The sequence below is a fragment of the Mustela nivalis genome (genome assembly GCF_964662115.1).
Source record: "Mustela nivalis genome assembly, chromosome: 2".
NCBI classification, from domain to species: domain Eukaryota; kingdom Metazoa; phylum Chordata; class Mammalia; order Carnivora; family Mustelidae; genus Mustela; species Mustela nivalis.
In genome coordinates, this window is record NC_139021.1 from 165,048,317 (window position 1) to 165,074,377 (window position 26,061).

Sequence of the window (26,061 nt, forward strand, 5' to 3'; positions counted from 1 at the left end):
TGAAGATGCCGCTAAGACTAAGTTGTTTACTCCTTCTGAGACTTCTAGAATCATGCGCATACTTGTGCATAGCATAATTTAGGCCATGTTTCTATTGGTGACTCACCCCTCTACCCCTCTTACTGACCAATATGTTCAAACCTTTCTGTATTTCCATGCCAGGCACCGTGCATGCCAAGTATAGCTACTGAATAAATGTTTACTGAATGCTTTGGAAAAAGAAGTACACAATCAACATGCAAGATTTACCAATGTATTTGTATATGTGAAATCTGGTGAGCTACTTAACATCCTTGTGCTTTTATTATTGTTTTAATTGGTAAAATGAGGCTAAAATAAGTTTTCCTAGAATATATATCTTAAAGCATTTAGCAGAGTCCTTGTACATGCAAGGATTCAGAAATGCGGCTGATTTCTTTATTCTCTTTTTTTCCCCTTTCTTATTTGAAGAGGTGGGTGGGGAATGTAAATACCCATCTAAAAATTAAAGCTGATGTTGATAATAAAAGTATCTTGAGATTTCATGGGTACCCCATTGGCTGAACTGATTTATCATTATAACTCAAAAGATTAAAAAAAAAGAATCAACAGCCCAGAGATCAACTATAGGAATAAATAAAATCACATTTTTATTCAGTGAAACATTCCAAGCCCCAATACGTGGTAAGCATAGAGGCTATGGATTCCCTTGTCCTTAAGCACTTTAGAGCTAAGGAGGAGTTCTACAGTCCCCCATGTAACGAGAGTGCTCATAGTCAAGGTGCTCCTTGAAGACGTGGGAGGAATGACCATTCACTGGCAGATAGAAACCTATGGGAGAAGGAAGGCCCAGAAATCCTTTAGAGTAAATAATCTCAATCTTCAGGGATATGAAATAATGTGATCAATGGACAGAAGAGGTGGAAGAATATTCTATTTAGAGATAAATAGCAAATCAAAGAAAGGATGGCCCAGATGGGCGTCTACTAGCAAGTCAGTAGATCTAATGTTTTCAGAGTAGAGCAGTAGAAAATAAAATCAAAAGTTAGGCAGGGGTCCAATCGTGAAGCACTCTGTGCATCATGCTAAGGTTTTTTATTTGATCCTAAAAGCCATGAAATGCTACTGAAGTAAGTGAAGTGAACATAGCTATAAACAGCTAAAAAGAAGAACTTCTGTCCCCACCTACGCGTGGGCCTCCCTGTGCACGGAAAGGAGAAGGTGAAGTCCCTCAGGCCAGGCTAGATCCAGCTCTGTAGTTGAAAACAAGACCAGGCCAGCCTCACCATCCTTGCTTCCAGCATCTTAAGTTGGTGTTCACATGTGGCAGCCAATTATGAATAAAATCTGAGGATTACTGGAGTCAAGAACACAAACAAAACAATCACACCCTGGTATCAGGCACCATGATGTTCAAGGTGCAGCATCAGCCTTTTGAAATACAATCACCAAATGCAGCCTTTGGAGACATTTTCTGCAGAGAAACTCAGAAATGTCACCAGTTTATCATTCCCCTGGCATTTTGTCCGAGTTTATACCAGTTTAATATAGTGCTCAATAAATGCTCCAGAGCCACAAAATGTCCTCATATAGAAAACCGCAGAGCAAGTATTAAAAAATAAATACCGTGACGGGTTAGCACTTATTTATTCAGATTTAGAACTGCGGTTAATGGCGTATGGAGGAAGGAACAGGGATCTGCAGAGTAACAGGCTGGCGAGTTGGAGACACTGGCCTTCTTTTGGTTTTAGAAGGAGCATCAGGTTCCCGCAGGCTCTCTCTATGAACAAAGCCCCAAGAAGCAAGTGGTTCTATGCGCTGGAGAGAGAAGCAGCAAAAGCTGGCCGGTATTAGCGGCTGGCTCCCTTGATTTCCTCTTCTGGAGCCAAGGGTTTCCCCTTTCCCTGGCCTCACAGTCAGACAGTCAAGACACAGGTCGTCAGGAGAGTCCTGCCTAATGCAATGACTTTCATTCTAGAACAAAGCAGCTTATCCTGAGGTCTCATCTCCTGTCCACGTCGGGAGAATGGGCTAGAAAAAAATTAAAAAGCTGCTTCAAGGTGTCATTTTAGTCTCTCTTAGTCCTAAGAAACATGCTTGTTTGATTTCTTCCGTCTCCACACTGTCCCACTGGTTTCCCAGAACCAATAAATACACAAAACAAAACAAAAAAACCACAAAGAAACAAAAAGATGCTTTTTATGCTTAAATGCATAAATGGCTGCTGAGAATCACCATGGCTGACATCTTCAGGCCCATCAAATTCTACCTTTTGCCATCCTTACTCCCCCTAAAGCCAAAAGCCCAATTGTTGAATGAGGTGTTGTCTGCAACAAAGTGTATGTGAGTACGCACGGGTGTGCGTGCGTGTGTGCGTGTTTACAGGAGCAAAGTGAGGAATGGGGTATCTGATTCAGAATGAAGAAATGAACACGAGGTGCCTGAGTGGCTCAGTTGGTTAAACAGCTGCCTTCAGCTCAGGCCAGGATCCCAGGATCCTCTGCTCAGGGGGGAGCCTGCTTTTCCCTCTCCCTCTGCCCCTCCCCCAACTCATGCTCTCTCTCACTCGTTCACTCTCACTCTATCTCAAATAAATAAATAAAATTTTAAAAAAAATGAAGGAATACAGAAAGCTCAAGAAGGTAGTAAAGGGATGAGGACGTTTGTTGAACAAAGTTCATGGTAGAAAACAAAGCTGAAAGTTGCAAGAGCCAGACTGAGCAACAGGCAACATGTTTCCTCAGACATCACAAAGACCAGCTCCAAGGTGGTCAAGACAAGCCCTTGGGCTACAAGGCTCCTCCTCCCCGCACTTTCCCCTTCTCTCATTTAATGGCTTTACTTCTTCTTCTTCTTCTTTTTTTTTTTTAAGATTTTATTTATGTATTTGACAGACGGAGATCACAAGCAGGCAGAGAGGCAGTCAGAGAGAGTGGGAGGAAGCAGACCCCCTGCTGAGCAGAGAGCCCGATGTGGGGCTCGATCCCAGGACCCTCAGATCCTGATCAGAGCTGAAGGCAGAGGCTCAACCCACTGAGCCACCCAGGCGCCCCAACGGCTTTACTTCTAAAACCACCAACTCATTTCCCATTTTTTTCTTATTTCCCCACGGTCCGGGGATCTGAAGGACCCAGGGAAGATGACCGGATCGCCAGCCCCGTTCTCAGACAGAAATCACTGTGCCAATGAGATACAGAGAAATATATTTAAAATGATCAAACAGTTTGGGACTGAGGTAAAGGAGTAGCTCAAAATATATTTCTTAATACAGCTTCTTTTTATCTCTTTAAACTGTAGTGCTATTGTACTCTGCATTTTTAGCAACTTATTATTTTACTCTAATCCATCTTGGAGGCTGTTCCATGCCAGAACGTAAAACTAATGGGATAGATCTCTAACCACTATATTGCAGTTTATTAAATGAAAATACCCAATTTGTCTACCTATTATCCATTGATTGATCCAAAGCAAAAATGTATCAGAAATGAAAAAAAAACAAACCCCACTGAAAACACACAGACAAAATTCATAATAGCAGCCATCTCTGAGAGGTTTTTGAATTGGGGATGACAAAGAGACCACCATCCTTATCAATAATTTAAAAATTTTGCCATGTATTCACGCATTACCCTTATAATTAGTATTAATAAATCTGTACTATTATGAACAAGAAGAACATTTCTTCAGAGTGGAAAACAGTCTATGAGTAGACATATAGTTAATGTGCGCAAGTCACAAAGGTGGTCGAGGAGAGGAATGAACGAAGTTAGTATGGAGAGAAGACGTGGACTATTCTCAAACATCAGACTACTTGCAACTCTGCCATCACCTCACCACAAGGGCTCGGAAAGCTCGTGCTGTGGAGGAGTTGCGGCAGGGAGAAACAATGCAAGGGACATCAGCAGGTGTGTGCTTGTGTTGGTCGTGAATTCAGAGCCAGAAGAGGAAGGTGTGGACCGACATTTGGCTTGGGGCTCAGAGGCCGCCGTTAGAGAAGACAAGGAGAGGACAGAACCCCACCATTTGCCCCTTTCTTTCCCTTCCTGTTAAGCACAAAGAGCTTCAGACTAGAGGGTAGTATGTAGAAGGACTGAAATCTGAGAATTTTGCTGCTGGAGACAATCTGGCCTAGAGAAATAATATTCTATAAGAGAATTCCCAAAACAGCAATCTCCAAAGTTTTGGGCTGAACATATCAAGCACGGAAAACAAAAATGAGCACATGCCAATATAGGAAGACCGTTGGGTGTAGGCTGAGGAAAGGTACTAGGGTGCTTACGCTTTAACTTTAGGAAATATACACAAAATAGAGAGTAAAATAGTAAAAAACCCCAGGAATTATAGGATCTTCTCCCTACATCTCAAAGAATCATCTTGCACACTCCGGGGTGCTGCTGTGGGTCCCTCACCGTGGACTAGACTGTGGATTCCTGGGTTATCTTTAATCTTTAGCACCCAGAAGAGCAGATGGCTGATCCTCAGTTAAGGTTTTTTTTTTTAATATTTTATTTATTTATTTGACAGAGAGAGATCACAAGTAGGCAGAGAGGCAGGCAGAGAGAGAGGGGGAAGCAAGCTCCCTGCTGAGCAGAGAGCCCCATGCGGGGCTTGATCCCAGGACCCTGAGATCATGACCTGAGCCGAAGGCAGAGGCTTAACCCACTGAGCCACCCAGGCACCCCTCAATTAAGTTTTTTTAATGAATGAGTGAATAAATTCAACAAATATTTATTAAACACCGACAATATGCCAGAGGCAATTCTAGGTGCTGAGGGGTTAGGAGTGATTTAAACAGGATAATCCCTGCACCTCATAGAGCTTCCATTTCCAGACAGAAGACAGGGAAGGTATAAATAAAATGTAAATACATATCAGGTGGTGATAACAACTTTTACTAAAACTTGTGTGAGAAAAAACACATATATACACAAACTATAAGAAGCTTTAACCATGTCAAAAACACTACTGTCATATGGCGTTAATCAAAGGCTGGTGTCCATCTGTTAAGTGTGGAATTGATATCATATCGGGCTAGCAAAGCTGTGACCTTGTTGGCATCCTGCTCATCAACTGTCAACAACTCGGATAAGAACACCTATTGTGTGCTCACAAAAGTCACACCCAACACAAACTGAGGAAACATAATGACAAGATAACAAAGGTGGTGGCAGCTCTGAAAGCAAGTCACTTGCCTCAGGACCTACAGCTCATTAATGATATGATCAGAAGAGAATTTAGGCTAATTTTTCTACAGCTCTGTGTATCCTCTGTGAAAAGGATATTAATAATAAGACTTAATGAAAACATGGTCGTGGAGAGCCAAAGAAAGAGTAGGTGTGGCATCACTGCTGTCAGCAGCATGAATTAAGGGGTCCTTCAGAGATGGAAAGTCTGTTAGAGATAACTAGTCTGAATACCACATGTCACAATTAAGGAAGTTACAATTTGCTTCAAGAGAGGAAATACCTTATCCAAGGTCACACCACTCAGAGAGCATCAAGGCTGGAACTACTAACCCAGGTTCTTGACTCACTCCACTGATCCTTCTCAAGAAAAAAATTCATTTTCTTTTTCTTCTTTAGTGTCTTATATCAAAAAGGTCAAGAGAAATGATGGCAAAACTTCAGACAGTTTGACATCCTAGAAGGGTCATGTGTTTCTCTGGCTTAAATGTTTGTGTATCCCCAAAATTCATACGCTGAAGCCTAATTTCTAAGAAGATAGGATTAGGAGGTGAGGTCCCAGGGAGGTGATGAGTGCCCATGTAAAAGAGGCCAGAGAAGGCCCCCTTGCTCATGATAGCATGTGAGAACATAGCAAGAAAGGAACCAACCATCTGCAACCCAGAAGAGGGACTTCATCGTCCCCCACCACACTGGCACCTTGATCTCAGACTTCAGGCCCCCCAAACTGTGAGAAAGATACTTCTGTTGTTTATATAAGCCATCCAGTCTGTGGTATTTTGTTATAGCAAAACAGGGGCATGGGCGGACCAACAGAGACACGTGCGGTGGCACTAGGGTAGCATGGGCCTAGGCATATTTGAGACAGTGCCATGTCTTGAGAGCCTGGAAATAGCCTGGAATCAAGTTTAGTTTAGATCCTCAAATATCAGCCCCTCTAAGTGTGAAGGTGATTTCTCTGAAGTGACTTGAAAAATGACTCATACATGTTGACCCTTGTGAGAAACACAGTGTTAGTCTCCACACTGGACTGCCAGGTTCCTGGTCCTCCCCTAAAGCTGGCTTAACCGTTCTCGTATAGCTCTGCTCTGCTTTTTGAACCTGTTATGAAACAATGACATTCTCTTGCTTTGTTGCTGGGTATCGATACTGTGGAAAAAAACACCGCAAAAGGCCACAACTTACATGCCCCTCAATGGAGACGGGAAAGTGACCCAGTCAGTAAAGCTTGGAAAGGAGCAAGGACATAATCTGGAGAGATAAGGAAGCAATCAGATTTACCCTCACACCCCTCACAAAGTCCTGGGGTGTCAAATGGCAGTCACTCTCCTCAGTACTTCACTTATTACCAAAGAATCTCTGGAGTGCTGAGTACACGGGTCAATGGAGTTTGTGAAAATACTCTGAAGGCCATGCCAGGGGGCCTTTGAACTGTACTAACCGCTTGGCTAAGGAAACTCATGTAATGATAGAACATGTAAAACATACCTTCTATTTTTTTTTTCCCTAAATTAATACTCGGGTATAGATGCAAATTCTAAAGTTCTCATTGAAAACGTCTTAGGGTGACAGAAGGAGAAGAGGGGGAGACAGGGAGGAGGCGTGAAAGGAGGGGAAGGTGCGGGGAGACGGGAGAGGCCATGAAAGGAGATGAGGAACAGCAGACAAAGAAGAGAGAAAGAGGGGGTAGAGGAAAGGATGGAGATGGGAGGAGGAGGGCTGGGAGCGGGTGGAAGAGAGACGCCCTTCCAGGGGGCTGGGCTGCAGGTCCCGGTCCTGCTCATCTCCTACCACCACCCGCCCTGAACTCCAGATTCTGCCAGCGGGGACATAGGCTTGACTGCTCTGCTATTCTCATAATTGGCATAATTATTAAAATAACCCTTCTTTTAGAAATCTAACGATAAAAATATTACGGGCTCAACTGAAACACAACGGGAAGTGGACCAAAGTACACAAAGGAAAACAAAACATTCACACAGTTCTTCCATCTGGAAACAATCCCTTTAACGTTTGGTCATTGATCCTTCAGAGTACTTTTTCTAGTTCTGTAGGCCTTCCTTTTTTTAAAAAAACAGCTTTCACATCACACCTTTAACACAGCATAGCATAGCCTGCTGTAGTGTTGGAATGCACTACTTTGCCAGCTGCACAACATTCTGTAACTTACTTAACTGCTAGGCTGGCCACAGACTATTGGTAGTGTCTACACACAATACTGCACTGATTATCTTTGTAGGTAAATATTTGCATGTTTCTCTTAATCTTTCAGTTTTTCAATAGGGAGGATTATTAAAAGAGGGAATTTCATTAACACAAAGAAAATGAGCATTTGTTTAAGACTCCTGATACCCTGTCCAACTGTCCTGCAGAAAGTTCATATAAATTATGCTAAGAGGAGCATTTGAGTGTCCATTTCCCAAGCCCTCACCAGGGCTAAGTATTATCTTCTCAAAAAAACTATCCTTTAGATAGATTAATAAATGGCATAGTCTTTTCAATTTTTATATCCTTTTCATTTTAATTTATTTCCTATTTATGAGATTCAACATTTTCTTTTCTTGTGTTGACTGCCGGTTCATGTTCATGAGACTTCTATCGGCCAAGATGTTTTTATTCAAATTTTCATTTATAAGAAGGGTTAAACTGTTGAGGGCATTTATCCACTCCTTGTATGGTCTTTTTCAGATATTTTTTAATTGGTTCATTTGGAACCTGAATTGTTTGTTTTGGTAATTACTGATTTTATTTTTTTTAAGTGATCTCTACACCCAACCTGGGGCTCAAACGCACAACCCTGAGATGAAGAGTCACGTGCTCTACCAACTGAGCCAGCTAGGCACCCCTGTCTTGGGAATTAAACTCACTGTTGAACAAAAAAGCTAAGTACCCTTTCACAGATGTTTGTTTTTTGGCAGGGAATAGCAAACCTTGCTTTTTTCTTAGGTGAGGACAAAGAAGATGGGGGAAAGGGAGGAATAAGGTGAGTGTGTGTGTGTGTGTGTGTGTGTGTATGTGTGTGTGTGTGTGTGTAATGATGAGTACCTCCAAGTCACCCTTCTTATGGTAAAGGTGGTAGGAGATACCCAACAAAACAAACTGGGGGGGGGCTAGAAGTGTGGGGTCAGGGTGGGGGGGAATTCTCTTCTTTAGGACCAATAAAGAGAATGTGTCACTTAGAAAATCCATTTCCTTCTGAAATCTTCATCTCAGGTCAGACCCTAAAACATTCCTTTAACAATAATTTTCCTAGGCACACAGATCTTGCCCTTAAATAGCAGGTGGTACCTTCATGGTGTACTAGCATCTGATAGGGACTGTGTGCCCTCGAGGTTCGAGTGAGGGCACAGAGGTACCTGAGGTGAAGAAGAGACAACAGATACAATCCAGAGTTGGACTTACCAACTTTTCTGGTCACCTTGCTGGCTGACCAACTAACCCATGGAATAAGTGAATAACTGGTAGAGATGGGGCAGTTATTCCTCATAAAATTCCAATTAATACACATACAAGAAATCACCAAAATAGAAAATTTCCATCAGGACACCACAGAAATCACTGCTGCAGGGCAAGATCCACGGATGAATGCGGAAATTAGTGGACAAAATGCATAGCTTCAAAGTACCTCTCCCCAGATATTTATTAGATGTTCACATAATTTCTGATACTCTTCCTGACGGGAGGTGGAGCTCAATTCTCTTTCCCTTGAGTATGCACTGGACTTAGTAACTTGCTTTTAACCAAGAGAGAATGCAACAGGAAAAACAGGAACTCTGCAGTGGAGAAACCTCCTAGACCCTACCTTCGTCAAGTGATCAAGGTTACCATCAGTGGTAGTAAGACATAATGATATCTTATACTGTTTGATACGCTGTAATGAGAAGGGCACATCATTTCTGTGACATTCTTCCCCACAATCTGTATAACCATGTAATCATGAGAAAATATCAGTCTAAGCCAATTTGCAGGACATTCTAAAGAGATCTGACTAGTACACTTCAAACCTGTCCAGGTCATCAAAGACAAGTAACAATGGAGGACCAAAGAGACTAAAAGATGCGACAAATAAGTGTCATGTGGGATTCTGGATTGGATCCTAGATCAGAAAAAAAGGGGGCATTAGTAGAAAACCCGGGGGGATCCAAATAAAATCTCTAGTTTAGTTGACAGCTTTTTACCAATATTATTTTCTTAGTTGTAAGTACTGCTCCACAGTTATAAAACATGTTAACTTAGGAGAAGCTGACTGAAGATCATATGGGAATTCTCTGTCCTTTCTTTACAATTCTTCTTTCATTGTAAATACTTTGAAATAAAATGTTAGAAAGGAAAAAAAAAAAAAACTATACCCAAATCTCCTAAGGATATACTCAAGTATAGCAAAGCTACTATAAATAGGAAAGTGATCTGCTCTTTCTGTTTTTTCTTTTCTTTTTTTTAAGATTTTATTTATTTATTTGACAGACAGAGATCACAAGCAGGCAGAGAGGCAGGCAGAGAGAGAGAGGGACGCGGGCTTCCCGCTGAGCAGAGAGCCCGATGCGGGGCTCGATCCCGGGGCTCAATCCCAGGACCCTGGGATCATGACCTGAGCCAAAGGCAGAGGCTTTAACCCATGGAACCACCCAGGCGCCCCCTTTCTGTTCTTTCTAAATTATTGTCACTCCATGGAATGGATGGGTCGTGGCATTTTATCACATAAAGCAGGTAAACTACTGTAGCATTTCAGGTACTCTAAGTTTATGACTGACAGATTTTAATGATCACAAAAAAGAAAGTTATCCTATTTTTAAAATGGTAAGATTGGAAAAAAATGGTTCTTATTATTGAGATGTTCTTACTCTTTATTTGTTTACAAGTAGAAAGCAGTGTGGATAGCCAAGGTTTTTATTAATTCTAAGGCTGCCCTGGTTACCAGGAGAAGAGCCTGATTGCAGCTGATCACACAAATACGTTGGCCTAGGCATGGTGAAGTGTGAGGGTGAATGGGAAGCGGTGGCCAATGTGGCTATATAGGCTGTGTCTGCTTTGGGTTCCTCTCTTAGGCACCTTGCCTTCCTTGGTTACTGAATTACTCAGGAAGGCTAACTACTCATAGAAGGAATATTCTAGAAGAGCTAGTTTGTTCCCTGGGTTAGTGACGCAGAAGCTATTCCAGGCACATACATATTCTAACAAGTTTCTTCTTGTCACAGTAGAGTCACAAAATTGCTCTGTTCAGCACATGATGATGGCTTTGTAATTCAATTATTGGTAGAATTTGTCTTCTGGCATTTATCTGCCTTAAACTTCGGGTGTTCATGGAAAACCCTGTGCCATAAATTTCATAAATGCTGCAGCAGGTTCTGTCCTCCACCTCAGGGCACATCTTGCCATGCCTGTGAAAACCTTGACAGCTTTCTCTAAATTATGGAATTGCTTTGTTTAGAGATGTTGATGTTTTAAGTGCCAGAGCCAAACAATAAAAAACAGTGGGACAGGTCCATTTCCTCTGGTTATTCTCTTCGGAGGAAGAGAGATTCTGACAAAGTTCCTTTCTAACCCAAAGGACTGTTTTCAGCCATTTATCTTAAAATTATGTAGAAGGGATTCCTGCAACTCATAGGAGGTCACATGGGATAGCATCAAAATTCTCTAACATCCTGATAAAATTCTTAACACATTCACAGACACATCGGGGCTGGCTGGGCATCTACATGGATTCACTAGTCTAAGAGTTGGTTTTAGGATCTTCCTCTGCCTCCTCCGCCTCTCCTTCCTACTTAGGCAAATGAGCTGATTTCTGCATCTTTCTACCATTCTGTTTAGAACTTTCCATCCCATATCTTATCAGTTACCTACTAAGACAACCTCACCTAATTTTTGATCTGAAAAGAGGTATCTATGGTTACCTCATCCACCTATTCGTTTTCCAATTTTCATGTATTCAATAAATATTTATTGAGCACCTATTTTGTCAATTCAAAAATGCTCACTTTTTTTCCCCATTTTAACATTTCTTAAATCAGTGTCTTACAATCATCGAAATGATAAAGTTTATCCATTTTTTTTTGACAATACAGAAAGCAAAGGTGTATCTTCATTTGATGGGACTTCAGAGCTGATGGTGTAGGGTGTGTGTCAGGCAGTGTTCCAAGTACTTCCCTGTACCAACTCATCCATCAATTTCTTCTCATCTTTGTCCTATCCACAGACTAGTCCCTTTCCTTAGAAGCCATTTCCCCAGAAGATACCTCATCATAATTTAATATGAATATATATTTGTATGTCTATCTTCTTTTTCCTTCTCCTCCTCCTACTTCTCCATGTTTTAACATGAGATGTGCTAACAGTGGCTGACCTTACATCTCACTGTTTTGGATTACAGAATATAAAAAGAGGAAGCATGACTCAGCTAGGAAAGGAACATCACCCAACAACCATGTGACATATGCAAATCTTTCTCATCTTTTGGGGAGGCATTTATCATGCTTGAAACTGTATGAGGGACAATCCCACCCTTGTAGGTTGAAGCATAACTGTGTTTTCGTTTTTCTTTGCAGATCATATATGGTTTTACAAGAGATATTAGGTAGCAAGTTTTTAGACTGCAATGACTTTGTCCTGGATCGCCTTGGCCAACCTACAGCTATCTTTCCCAGGGTGTCCAGATAGTTTCAGACTAGAACTGACCAAAAGGAAATACACATGAGATCTGGAAGACAGGAAGGCAGCAGCAGTCAGTTCATTCTGAAGGCTGTTTCGGTTCAAGGTGCAGGGAAGCAGTGACAAAATCCAGGTCTGACCTCTTGCCTTCCTGCCAGCTACTCTTCCACGTTGCCAGCCCTGTGCCCTCGGGCCACAGGCCAGATGTATGGCTACAAACTCCCAGAGGGATATCTCAACTGCAGTCCCCCCTCAGCAGCTCCAAACCCCGCAAGGGCAGGGACTGTGTTTCTAGTAGGTTCACAGCCAGGAGTTACAGCTCAAAATTACTCACTCAATTGATATAAATTAAATGAACTAAGTAACAAGGGCTTTTAGGTAATTAAGAAACTATAAAACTAAATGCTAAGCTGATTTATCCTCTGTTCCTGATTCTGGGGCAGCAGAAAAGCAAAATACATGTTTGCATTAAAAACCTATTAAGGGGTGCCTGGGTGGCTCAATGAGCTAAGCGTCCAACTCTTGATTTCGGCTCAGGCTATGAGCTCAGGATCCCTGGATCAAGCTCTGTGTCGGGCTCCACACTAAGCATGAAGCCTGCTTGAGATTCTCTTTCCCTCTGCCCCTCCCCCTGCTTACATGCACTCTCTCTTAAAAAAAGAAAAAAATCCTATTGAAAATATAAATTGTGGAACTAGATATCAAAATGAGATTGTCACATTCCTGAAACGAATGCCCTATTCTTCCTTCTTCCTCTTTTAAACGACAGTTAATATTCACTCATTGTATTATATGGGTCTGGAGTTTAACCTGAGTTCCCCCTTTTAATCCTGACAAGTAGATAAGGAGGACTGTACAATGATGCCTGATACACAGATGAAGACTGTAAGACTTAAAGAAGCTAATTAAATAGCTCATTGTCACACCCCTTGAAAATAGGAGTCTAACAAAGTCCTTCTGACTCCAGAGTGCTCCCTCTTGAACACTAAACACCATCTCTTCTTGGGTCGAAGCAACACAGAAAGGTGATGCATGACTGAATGAGCAAGAGAAACCACACATCCAGACGTTGTAGAAACCCACAGGCTCTTGAACTTGAAGGCTAAGTGAGGTCTGATCACTAGGGCATAAGTCAATTTCTTTTAATATTATTCTAAATTAGAAGGCGTAATGACAAGGATTTTCCCTGTCTCTTTTGCGTTCCTTTGCCGCCATCCCCTGTACTCTGCTACCACAGTAGTCGTTAGCGGGGATCTAGAGAAGTGACGGAGTCCCAGCTGCTCGTAGATAGAGGGGCTGCAGCCCAGGGAGACAGGAAATCATCAAGATAAGGAGGACAGAGATCAATGGTGGCCACTTAGTAAATGAAGGCAATGAGAAAAGTGATGGGCTCACGCGCGGTAGCAGGGCGGAATGAACTTAATTTGTAGGGAAACCTTGCTAATCACAGGGAGAGATCACAACGTGGAGGAAAAGTACAAGACGATTAGAAAACCGCATTCACGTGGAGATCATTAATGGGGGAAAAAAAGGATAAAGCATCAGGCCTCTCAAAGCTAATGAAAATTCTCTTATCGAGCACTCACAGCCCAGGTACCAGAAATGCCCCCATGCAGCTCTTGGGATGTGATCCTAGGAATGACTTCCTGCCACCTCTCCGCACTCCTTACCCAAACCGCAGACGTGGTTCAGCTCACAAGATAGGGGGTTAGGAACCAGAAAAGACTGGGAGGCTGAGGTAGCATTTTAAGAGAAGAAACAATCAAGGCAATGCTCTAAAGAAGGGGGAGGGTCAGAGGCTCTTCTCCTGAACCCCATATTCTGAGTTGTGTAAGGGACCCATCAGTTTAGGCAGTTTGGGTGGCAGTCACTTTGTCTCTCCTTACACAGATTTCACAGGACAGCCTGTGGGCTTCCCAAACAGCCTATAGAATAGCATAGTGTTTTTTACTGTTGTAAAATTCTTCCTCCTTGAACTGTACTTATGTGGCTTAGGAGTCTAACCTTTTCATGCTGGAAATAAAGACAGGTCATCTGTTAATGCCTCCCCGATTTAACAAATAAAGCCCATTCAAGATGTATGTCAATCTGGATGTTTCTGTGGGTTTATGTGTGTGCATACACATGTGTATTCGAAGGATTTCAGTACTCTGTGTGTGTGTATGTGTGCGCGTGCATACACCAAGTCTCTACTGCTCCACTTACTGTCATACGTACGATAGAAACATGTTAAAGACAGGTCCTTAAGGAACTCTCTATTAGCAGGAGAGGAAATGAGGAAATAAAAAGATGGATGTGCAGAACATACTAAGTGCTAAGTTACTTAATAATGATTATGATAATATGTCAATTCTTAATTCTCGCACTGAGCCTCGGAAGAAGGAAACTGAAGCTCAGGCAGGTGAAGCAGTTTCTCAGAACTGCTGGGTTAGTGACGAGCGAGGCTGGGGTCTGAAGCTGGCCGGCGCCCATAAGCCTGCGCTACTAACACCCATCCCATACACAGACCCGCAGTCCAGCACATGTTAGGACACGCTGCATTTTATTTGTGACATAAGCACATTTACATGCAAAGAAAGAGATTCTTCTTGCCTAGAAAAACAAGAAGCATGAATCGAAGAAGTCTCCAAGGGTAAAGGTGGGAATCCGTACAAGGCCATAAACACCCACTACTGTGGTCCTAATGATGACAAGGATCCTCGTCCATTATCTTTGTAGTCAAAGACCAAAACTGTCCTAACACATAGTAAGTGCTAAAATTTAATCTCTGCTAAACCAAATCAAACCAAACCAACCAAACAAACAAACAAAAAGAACCACCACCATCACCACCAACAACAAAACACAAAAAACAAAAAAGCAAACAGACAAACAAAAAAATTAGAACAGCTTATTCCCAGGTAGGGGTATCTATAAAACCATAGAGATAAGAGGTATAGACTGGTCTATAGACTAATCATTGCTTAGAATTATTTACCTGGCCTTAAAAGTATATATATTTACCTGCCTTTGGGGGGAATTTAGCCCAAAGATTTCAGAGTATGGAGTAGGGGAGGTTTAAAAAAAAAAAAAAAAGGCATTCAAATACAGGTTGGCAAGAATCTAGTTATGCTCTTATTCTTTTTTGATTTATGTTGTAAGGAATGGAGAACAAGGCAAATGCTTGATCAGGGAAATGTTTGCAAGATTCCTTAGGGAGTAGTACGATATGAGGAGAAGAGGGCTTTTTCACTGTCCCTAATAAGCCGGGGTAATGCTAAGGAGAACAGAAGAGGAAGTGGGCAGGTGTAACTTCATGGAGATAGAAATGATGGGGGTTGGAAACACAACCTTTAAGAGAACAGAGTTGAATACGGCTCAAGTGTTAAGGGTGAGACCCAGGATGTACAGAAATACAAAAGCCTATAAAGAAAAATCTGATTCTGATGAGTTGAGATGTTCCACTCCCAGCTCAGCATACATTGAAAAGCTAGTGATGGTGTTTGTTAAGAGGTTCCTTGCAAACAAAGACCTGCTTCAGAGCTTTGGGTGAAGGATGAAGCAAGTTATCTTCCAAACACAGCCACGCTCCCTTTCTACCACAGGACAGCTCATTTTCTAGTTATTTTGATAGTATAGAGTTTTACATTTTTATTTTACTTCACTACATTTATTCTATTTATTTCTATATATCATTAGACTCCAGCCTTCTTCCACTTTGCAGGACATGGGGAAGGAAAAGTGCAGAGGATTCTGTGGTGGCCAATTCACACCACACCCACTATGTCCTTTGGGTGTGAATGGCTTAGAAATCTTGGAGATGCCATGCTCCATGGCCAGCATATCCAAAGGAGAAAGAAGGGTCATGGTGACCCGGTATATGCAAAACAAACTATCAAACAACAAGGGGGGAAAAAAAAAAAAAACACCTTCAGACTGGCCCAGCAGCTATGTTCAAGAAGGACTCAAGGATGAGTGGTAGTGAAAGGAGTCAGAATCGGAGAGAGAAACTGTTCTAAGTCCTGAGGTGTTTTCTGACATAGCCAGATAACACCAGCAAAAGTTTCTGGATCTGCATCTTAGGCCTGAGGTTAGGGGAGAGAACGGTGGATAGGGACAACGGGCCAGGTAGGTAAACAAATGGGACTTGAATGACTGGGCAGAGGGTCCAATGGGAGGGAGGTGGAAAGAAACGCTTGCTAACAGAACAAGTTCTGAGTAAGAAGGGGGCTCTGTGGAGAAGGATCTTTAGAAATGCTTCAAGAAATGCTGGTGCTCAAGCCAGGCTTCACTGGTCTCCAGCACAGGGGCTTGCTAAGGTACACAGGAGGGGACAGAGTGTGCTGAAACAACACAGACTGTTGGGGCACCTCGGTGGCTAAGTGGTAAAGCCTCTGCCTTCAGCTCAGGTCATGATCCCAGGGTCCTGGGATCGAGTCCCGCAGCGGGCTCTCTCCCTGCTCGGGGTGGGGAGTCTGCTTCCCTTCCTCTTTCTCTGCCTGCCTCTCTGCCTACTTGTGATCTCTGTCTGTCAAATAAATAAATAAAGTCTTTAAAAAAAAAAAAACACAGACCGCTGAGCTGGTCATAGCTGGGTTGAAATTCCATCGACGTAACTAATGAACACATAACCTTAGTCAAGATTATTTAACCTCTCCGGTGTTTTATTTTCTTATTTATCTTCTAACTTGTTTCTCATCTTAAAACGGGAATGAAAACACCAGCAATGGGGTGTTTTGTTGATGTTTTGTTTTGTTTTGTTGATGTTTCCCCATTAATCTTCTCCCTTCCCTTGGGAAAAGTTCCCAAGTCTTTCCTAGGCCAGCGCCATACCTTACTTTGTGTCCATGTGGTTTACGGGAATTGGTTCTACCCTCAGGTCTAGATGTGAGCATGTTACCTCATCAAGGTCTGTGAGGCTTCATCCCAGGGGTTCTGCAGGAGCACAAAGCAAGAAGGCATTTTCTTTCCCACTAGAGTAAATTTGGGAAAATATTTGCTGCTAGAAACTACCAGGAAGGAAGAGCCTGCCAGAGAGTAAAGCTACCATTGAGGAGGGTAGAGCTGACATATCAAGGTCTGATGAACTTGAGTCTCTGAATCGAGCAGAGTCTGGATAAAGTTGGACCTTTTGACTTTTTAGATCCATGAGGCAATCTCTCTTAAACAAACAAACAAAAAAACTTATTTTTCTTAAAATACATTGCATTTTTCTGTCACATATCTTGAAAAAGTTTTGATGACTTAATTACTTTAGATCATTTTGAAGATTGATTGCAACAGTGTGTGCATAGGACTTGGCACACAGTAAGTGCTCAGTTAATGGGACTTGTCAAAGATATGGCATGGGGAGTCATTCACATGGACTGGCACCGAATCACAGCAATGAATGACAATATGTACCCATGCTCAGAAGCACTGAGTATGGACTAGCAAGTACTCCCGTACCTCTCTGCTGCAAAACACAGCTGTCACGTGCCCTCGAGGGACCGAACTGAAACAGGGCTGGCATTCTAGAATACAAAGGCTCATTGTTGAGTCAACTCTTAATTTTCTGTGTGTGAATTAGTCACAGAAAATATGTAATCATCATTCAGCTGTCTCTGTTTCCAGGCAGCCCCCTATGTGTCAGAACAACATAATCAATAAGGTAAGTCTGAACCTATTTTTAATTAAGTGAAACAGCTCTAAGATTGCCTTGTCTTTGGCATAGATAATAGATTGCTGAGTAATGTATAATGAACACTGCCTCCCCTTGCCTTGTTAAAAGCTGAAACAGATCCCAACAAGGCCACATCCAGCAACGTCAAATGGTGAATTTGACTCTTGGCAGGACCCTCCCTTATTCAAGTATTTTGGATACCACCGATCATTCAACTCTATGCCCTCTTGTTCAAAGTCAAAGCAGCACCTTGGCTCTTCTCTATTGAACTGTTAAATTAACAGTTATTATTGGGGGGTGCACGTCAGAAAAAAAAAATGTTAAATATAGGGCTGCTTTTTACTACTGCAAGCAAGGGCCATGGGCCCAGACAGACCGAGTTTCAAAACTTGGCTCTATTGCATACCATGTGTGTTACATTGGATAAAATACATCACTTTTCTATTTCATCAAAATGAGGATAAGAATCCCTACCTCACAATCTTGTTATAAGGATCAAATGACACAATTTATCATGTGTCCAGACCTTTCTAGTAACTTAAAAGAAATCCCCATTTTGGGACTTTATCTTGCGGACACTCAGTTCTCGCATATGTATTTTTTCCCTAATGAAAATCTATTCTCCCTTTTGGTGATCACAGAATCCTGTTTTTTTTCTTTTTTAGCAATCCTCTCTCCTCTAATCTTGAACCATGCAGTTGGACTGGGACCCAACCCCACCTCCTGTTTCAGGTCCCTGACCTACATGAGTAATGTACTGCCTTCTATAGCCTTGACCACTAAGACTCAGTCCCTGGAAATATAAGGAAAGATGCAGGCTGGTTCTATGGGGCTTCTAAACTGTTAGAAAGTAGACTGAAGGGGCGACTGGGTGGCTCACTGGGTTAAGCCGCTGCCTTCGGCTCAGGTCATGATCTCGGGGTCCTGGGATCGAACCCCACATCGGGCTCTTTGCTCAGCAGGGAGCCTGCCTCTCTCTCTCTGCCTGCCTCTCTGCCTACCTGTGATCTTTCTCTGTCAAATAAATAAATAAAATCTTTAAAAAAGAAAATAGACTGAAGCTGATAATGTCCATCATTGCCACAAATGAGAAAACCAACCTAAGAATGAAGCCAACGGGGCGGGGGGGGGGGGCACAAAACTAATTGGTGTAGAAGGTCAGCCACTATGAAGAATATTATCACTATTAGTCAGTGGGCACTTAATACAATTCTTAGGTGAAAGGCATGTAACCAGTTCACGAGAAACATCTCATTTAATGAGGTAGGAACTAATTATCTTCACAGGGGAAAAAAAAAAAAAAACAAGACACACAGGAATAAGTTCCCCATGACCCCTTCCTGAGTAAATGGCAAACTTGGGACCCACGCCTCAGCATCTCTGAGCCCCTTAATCTGCGGCTGTACCCCCAGTGTGATTGATTTCTGACATAATAAAGAACAAGACTGCTATCACAGTTAGTTAAATAAAAAGGACACCTACTCTATTAAGGGCAATATTGTACTAAGACATGTTTTATAAGCTGCTATATATCCATGTAAATCTGTTTTAAAAACAATAGGAGCTCCTTGGAGGAAAGTTCATATTTATGTTAGTTATGGGAGTATGCACAGCAACAACTGTGATTACCTGAGAGTAAGCTCTTGTGTTCCAGAATTATTTTCCAATTGCCATCAACTACTTTCAGAGGTGCCCCTGCTACTGCTACCCAAAATAGGGATTTCTCAAGTGGGCCAGGTGATAAGGAAAAGACGACATGAACTCATCTTCCTTTTTCTCTGTGGGAAATGCTATGTTATTACCCAGAGGCATTTACACTAGAAAATTTATCACTAGCAAAGTTGCCCTCAGTCCTTTTCATACCCCCACAGCCGGGCTCCAAGCAAAAATGATTAAAAGGGGGCCTCTTTTAATTAAGCTTGCTGAGTAATCCTAGATAGCCCCAGAGTTCCCGTGTAATTTGAAGCAATTGGTTTCCAGGAGTGAGTCTAATAAATACTGCTTTGACTGACACCTCAGCTGCCAGCCCCAGGAAGCTGCTCAGTCAGAAATACAGACCATGTGGCCAGAGATCAAGAGATTTTCATCAACAGTCATGTGCACTGTGCAATTTACAAGGTCTCATGCCTTCTCTGGAAAAACCAACAGAGCTTAAAGAACCCATGGGGGCCATCTGCCAGGCCCAGTTGGGGAAATACTCATGCAGACAGTATGGCCAAAAGAGCCTGAGGTTTTCTCTCCTCATCTGTCTGAATGGGCTGGGATTCCAGAACTCACAGTCCCCAGCCCAGGGGGGAAAAAAAAAGCCAAGAGGAAGAGGCAAGAAGTCCACTGACTTAGCAGAGCATGGACCTTGGAGCCAAACTGCCTGCAACTGAATCCTGGCTCTGCTTCTTTCTGGCTGTGTGACCTTGGCTAAATTAGTTAACTTCTCCATGCCATAAGTTTCCCATCTGTGAAAGATGATAATGCAAGGCTCACTTCACTAAACTGTTAGGGGAATTAAACAGCTTAAGTCTGAGTGTGCTTATCACAATATTAGGGCTTGAATAAAGAAGATGTGTCTCTCTGTTCCCAAAGGTAGAAGGAGGGGCGTTATTTGTTTTACTTACCAGACAGATTAATCAGAACTCATCCACAATCATTTTTATAAAGATAATGATATTATGACATTTCATTATAAGGGCTTTGCTCATCAGGCTTTCAGATAAAAGACCCCCATTCAAAAAACAGATAAGAATGTATGTAATTAGGACCAGCCAAAGCAATGATAGGGTCTGTTCACCTCACGGTGCTGCATCTAGATAAGACCTTTAGTTCCCTGGAAAATACTGCGTACCCTGTAACCATCTACATGGAAAATATTCCCTTCTCAGTTCTTTCTTCTTGCTTATCTTTTTGGTCAACATTTTTCTTCATTTCTGCTGGTAGGAACACATGTCCATCTAGTCCTTTTGTGAATTGCAACTTTGCTGGGTCCACAGGTAGCTACTTCAAGTCATTTCAGAATCAGGACTTGAAAGACTGGTCCCAGTCAACTCCATTTCCAGGTTAAATTAGGTGGAGGCCATTAGTTTATTTTCGTCCTTCATTCATTTATTTTCTGAAGCCTTTCTTTGCTCATATGGCACCAGGTAAAGACAGAATGAAAAACAAAAACAGAAACAAAAAACATGGACCCTCTTGCCAAAACGTAACCTTATACATTTTATATATAAAATTTTATATACGTATTTTATTTTATTTCATTTTAAAGATTTTATTTATTTGACAGAGAGATCACAAGCAGGCAGAGAGGCAGACAGAGAGAGAGAGGGAAGCAGGCTCCCCGCTGAGCAGAGAACCCGATGCGGGGCTCGATCCCAGGACCCTGAGATCATGACCTGAGCTGAAGGCAGAGGCTTAACCCACTGAGCCACCCAGGCACCCCTATACGTATTTTATACTTTAGAGGCAAAACATACAGAGGTGCAAGGTGTCACGTGTATAAGCGACAGGGTGAGTAAGAGAGGAGGAGAGGAAAATGCTGACCGGAGAAGGGAGACTCCGTGACAGCTAGAGCGGAATTCCTGGAGAAGGCCGAAGCCAATGTGGACCCTGAGAGCAAGCCTCTGGCCACTGGTGAGCCAGAGCAGCAGTGGGAAAGAGGTGAACAGCTTCTGTGCACCAAAATCCTTCTTTAGTTATAAACATCTCTTTCTGGTAGCGGAAAATTAGGTATCGCTCCATACAGAATTCTCTAGGTGTTATCTTTCAGCTCATTGTTTGCAAATGACTTGTCCTTCACTTTTTCAGGCAGTTTCATAAGCATTTTAAGAGATTCCTCTAATGCAGTTCCTCTGGCTTTCAGTTCCCACCGGGGTTTTTAGGGCAAGGTTTGAAAACGAGAAAGATGAAAATGCATTACCCTTAGAAGTGAGATAACTGGTGTTGGTGTGGGGAGCTAGCAGGTGCCTGTAAGTCCAAAGGCTGGTAGAGGCAGTGTGATTTCAGGAGGAGTAAAGTGGAGACACCTTTCAGAGGTACAAGGGGCCTGTTGGCCCCTAAAAGGTCATGGTTCCAATGATTCTGAATGATGTGGACGTGAGATATTGAAACTCTTGCTTGAGCTAGTTCTTGTAGTACTGTTTATACCAGCAGACAGCTACAAATAACCTAAGCATCCTTTCCGTGGGCAGATTAGGTCAGGTAGGGTAGAGTCATGTCTTTTGGCAGAGGTTAGGTTGTAAATTCAAAAGCAACTGATAGGTAAAGTCAAAATCACCTCTGGTTTAAACGGGGTGTGGAGGAGGGTATGGGCACACGTGGTAAAGAAAAGAAGACTATTACTTTCTTTGCTTCCTTCTTTCTTTTGCTGCTTCTCTGTTGTTCTCCCCGCTTGTGACCACAGCAAGTAGGCAGCCCTCGGCAATATCCTGCACTATCTTCCGAAACATCTTGCAATATCCTCTCCAATATCCTGGTCTTCACCAGGAACTGAATCTGCTGGCACCTTGACCTTGGATTTCTTGGCTTCAAGAACCATGAGAAATAAATGTGTTGTTTAAGCTAACGACTCGATGGTGTTGTGTTACAGCAGGGAGGCCACGCTAAGGATATATACATGTTTGGGAACTCACAGAACATCTACGGTAGGAGAAATAAGAAATTCAGAATGCCGGTTGTGCCCATATGATGAGGAGACCCAGGAGATGTGAAATCGGGAATGGGAGGAAGATCCACCCTTAGACTAAAAGGATCTACTTATTACACTGGAAACCCTTTTCTGAACATGTACCATACGTGTGTATAATGTTTTCAGTAATAAAAACCAGTATTAAAATGTTTTAAGTGCCTATTTCCCAAGTCCTATCAAAATATAACAAAACAGCTGTTACAAAGCCCTGTCCTTCACTCATCTCAATGCTCTATTTGGGGCTCCTTGAGTCATCTGAGGCACAGCTTTAACATTCCCTTGAAATACTGACTCTTCCAGTCTCACATCCTGCCCTACGGGGATGTAGGCGTATCTCCTGTGAGAGATCTGGGTGAGAAGAAGATTCTAGCGCTCATTTACTAGGTAATCCCTTAATGGGCTACAACATAAAATGAGACTTACCAGTAGAACCTGTTAGGTACGACCCCTTCCTGGATAAGCTGCCACCTTCTCCCAAATTCAGCAGAGCTGTATAACTGTAGAGAAGAGAAATTATTTCGCACCTTGACCCCAGTACATTAAATATATAATATTAATTCGCTGGATCAATGCTAATAGCACCCACCACCACCACAGTCGTGCCTACTGTTTACTGAGCACCTGCCATGTGCCGGGCGAAGGAACCACATCCGGTCTCTACTCCTCACATACATGCTGCAAGGCGGGTGTTAATATCGTCACCTTAGAACTGAGAAAGCTGAAGTTCAGGAAGATTATGTCATTTGTTGGAGATCACACGCCCCCAAACATGAGAATGAGCGGGGATTCATGCCCGTTCTACCTGGTGACAGTCAGCTGTGCCACTTGACCTAGCCTATACAGATCACTGCACGGATTACAAAGAAGGGCAAAATCTGATACGTGGCTCTTGATGACCAGCCAGTATTGCCTCCACAAGACTCAGAAGTCAGTGAGGGGTGCTTCACGGATGTGTGCAGAGTCAGCTGAGGCCCAAATGAATGGCAGCATTCAAACGAACAGAAATGGGGCAGGTATGACACAAGGAGCAACATGGGTCAGGGTGGTGAGGTATATAAGGGAAAATACAAATAAGCCTGGCTTAGCTAGGTAAGAGTCGAGGGAATGTCGAGGGCAGCCGGGAACACGGCTTTGAGTGGCAAGTCGGGGAGACCGGGACTGACCCTGTGGCCCAGAGGAGCCAGGGCTGGTCTCTTCCACAACAGCCAGAGAACCTGCAGGCTATTCCGGCAGCCCAGGCGGACGACACTTTCACTGGGACCCAAGGGCTTCCCAGGCATTAATTCATTTAATCCATGTGCCATCCCTGTGATGGTATCGGAAGTTATTTTACAGATGGCTCCACAGCTGGTAAGAGCTCAAGGCCACGTGCTACACTGCTTCAGCATCTCCAGGGCAAGGCAAAGCAGCAGTGCTCATGAGCCAGGGTCTAACGCTCCACATGCTCCACCCCCACCAAACACAATTCTTCTCCTATTTCCTGCTCCGTAGGCTCACTCCACACCTCTGCTCTTCTCCAATAATCTCTATAGCTCCATGGAAGCGTCCTTTGCTGGCAACCTGGAGACACCTGTTGCTTCTGACATTCTGGTTCCGATGGACTACTGGCTACTGATTTGATAAATATCATTTGGAATACCTCCTTTACACTATGTGCCTGGTCTGTAACCTACCGACACCTCAATCTTCCACCACTGCATTCGCCAAATCCCACAGTGGGTGGATAATGAGTCATACAATCCTGAGTACCGTGACTGCCCAGCTTTGTCCCCTCCAGTGCCAGCACTCAGGGAAGGGTCAAATGACTCACCAAGTGACTCACCCAGGTTGCAGATGCACTGAGTGAGTCCAAGGGAAACGTCAGCTCAAGGGACTATATACCAATCCTTGGAAGAGCGTCATATGATATTGTGTCCATTGGATCAAAACTCATTTTAAAGCCTCCCACTGCCCCCAAGGAAACTGAACTAGGTGATTACCAAGCAAGCAGCTCCATTGGCTCTGACTACACAGTATTCGGGCATCCAGGTATGGAGCATCTGTGGCTTCTTCTTTCAAGTCTTACTATTTTTTCTCTGCTCCATCATGACTGGGTACATTTTATGCTTGATTCCTTTTCAGGGTGATAAGAAGAGATGGGAAGGCAGCTCCCCTCACAGAGATAACAAGGGATAGGACAACACATTCCCTCTTAATTCTGAACCCAAGCGGTCGGAGCAGGCTTGTCCTGTTTCTGGTTCACCAGCATGTCCCAAACACTTGGCGTCCGAGCACACAGACTTGCAGAACAACAGCAAGCACCTGCGTCTGAGAGGATCTGCCTCTCCCTCTCCTCTTGCTCTTTTTTTTAAGCCCAGAGCTGCACTTCTTCCCATGAGTTTAAAGTGAAATGAATGGGAAGTCATCAGAGAAGCAGAAAAACCATGGGAAACTCCAGGAACTAGGGGTGCGGGGGTGGCTCCGTCGTTGGACATCTGCCTTTGGCTCGGGTCATGATCCCAGCGTCCGGGGATCGAGCCCCACATCGGGCTCTCCGCTCAGCTGGAAGCCTGCGTCTCCCTCTCCCATTCCCCCCACTTGTGTTCCCTCTCTTGCTGGGTCTCTCTCAGTCAAATAAGTAAATGAAATCTTAAAAAGAAAAAAAAAAAGAAAGAAACTATAGGAAGTATAGGAAACAAACTGAGAATTGCTAGAAGGGAGGTTAGGTGGAGGGATGGGGTAACTGGGTGATGGGCAGAAGGAGGACACGTGATGTGATGAGCACTGGGTGTTGCATGCAACTCACGAATTACTGAGCTTTACATCCGAAACTAACGATGTACTCTATGTTGGCTAATTGAATTCAAATAAAAAAAAGAAAAAAAGAAAGAGAAGAGAGTTCACACTGTTGTGTGTGCCCATGTCTATATATAAATGTATGTTAATATTTCTATTAATATACAAAGATCTATGCAAATGCAACAGAATCAGGATGGCTTGAAATCATGACAATTCTGTGCATGAGGCTGGATTCACATATTCCCTGAAAATCAAATATGAACTCTGAGGGCTCACACGGTGACACCGAGGGTTTGCCGTCCCTGCCTCCCACACAGAATTCGTCTTCGTGAGGAATTACCGGGTGCCGGCATCCGTGTGTGTTTTTTTCCTCTATGTCTTTTTTAATTGATCCCCCAGGCTTGGATTCAGAATCTGTGGACCAGTCAGGTATGTCCCATGATATTTGTTTTTATCCTCTTTCAGGAGACGCTTTGTTATTTGTGAGCACCCAGAGGCCCCTCCAGCAGGAGGTGTCCCAGATAATCCAATAAACCAAGCCTCTCTCCTTCAGCTCAGTGACATTTCCCCCCCCCCCCCGTTTTCTCTCTCTCGAGGAATCCTTTAGTGCTGTTGGACTCCCCTTCTCAGGTTCTCATTCACACCCGAGCAGACTTCCTGTTCTGTTTCTCCACTGAGGCTCCCCACGCTGGCTGAGGTGATTTTAAGACCTGCCTAACCCCTATGCCCATCTTCTTTTTAGGCCCAGACCAAAACAGGCCTTTTCTATGAACCTTCTCCTACACACTAAAATTCCCTGTGACCTCATTTCCGTGGCTCCGCAGATGGTATCAAGCTACAGGCCACAACATATTTATATTTAATTTTCTTAGTAACCTTCCAAGAGAGCCGTCTATGAATGCAAGGCAGAAATTCCTTCCTTTCTAGAAGGCATTCTAGAATATAGGAGACCCCTCTCTGCCCCTTCGATGAGACTATGCAGTTTATAGGTGTTGGGAATCCTTTCCTTCTAGAAAATATCTAACACATAGTAGTTGGGCAAGGGGGAGAAACATGTCCATTTGTACCACGCGAATGCCCTAGTGATGGATCTAACTTGTAAACTATCCAGGCTTCCCAGTGGGTGGACAAAGGTAACTTATCGGGGGAATAGATCTTAT

The 26,061-nt window shown here is 43.1% G+C and overlaps 1 protein-coding gene across 4 annotated transcripts in view; it reads right to left on the minus strand.

The window, feature by feature from the left end:
• The window catches only part of SORCS1 (sortilin related VPS10 domain containing receptor 1), a 505,841-nt gene that overhangs the window by 140,480 nt on the left and 339,300 nt on the right, over nt 1–26,061 (minus strand). For all 4 annotated transcript variants that reach the window (XM_082714247.1, XM_082714246.1, XM_082714244.1 and 1 more), the window contains exon 5: nt 22,547–22,620. In XM_082714247.1, the coding sequence (XP_082570373.1) occupies nt 22,547–22,620 (74 nt within the window). The remainder of the gene's footprint in view (nt 1–22,546; nt 22,621–26,061) is intronic.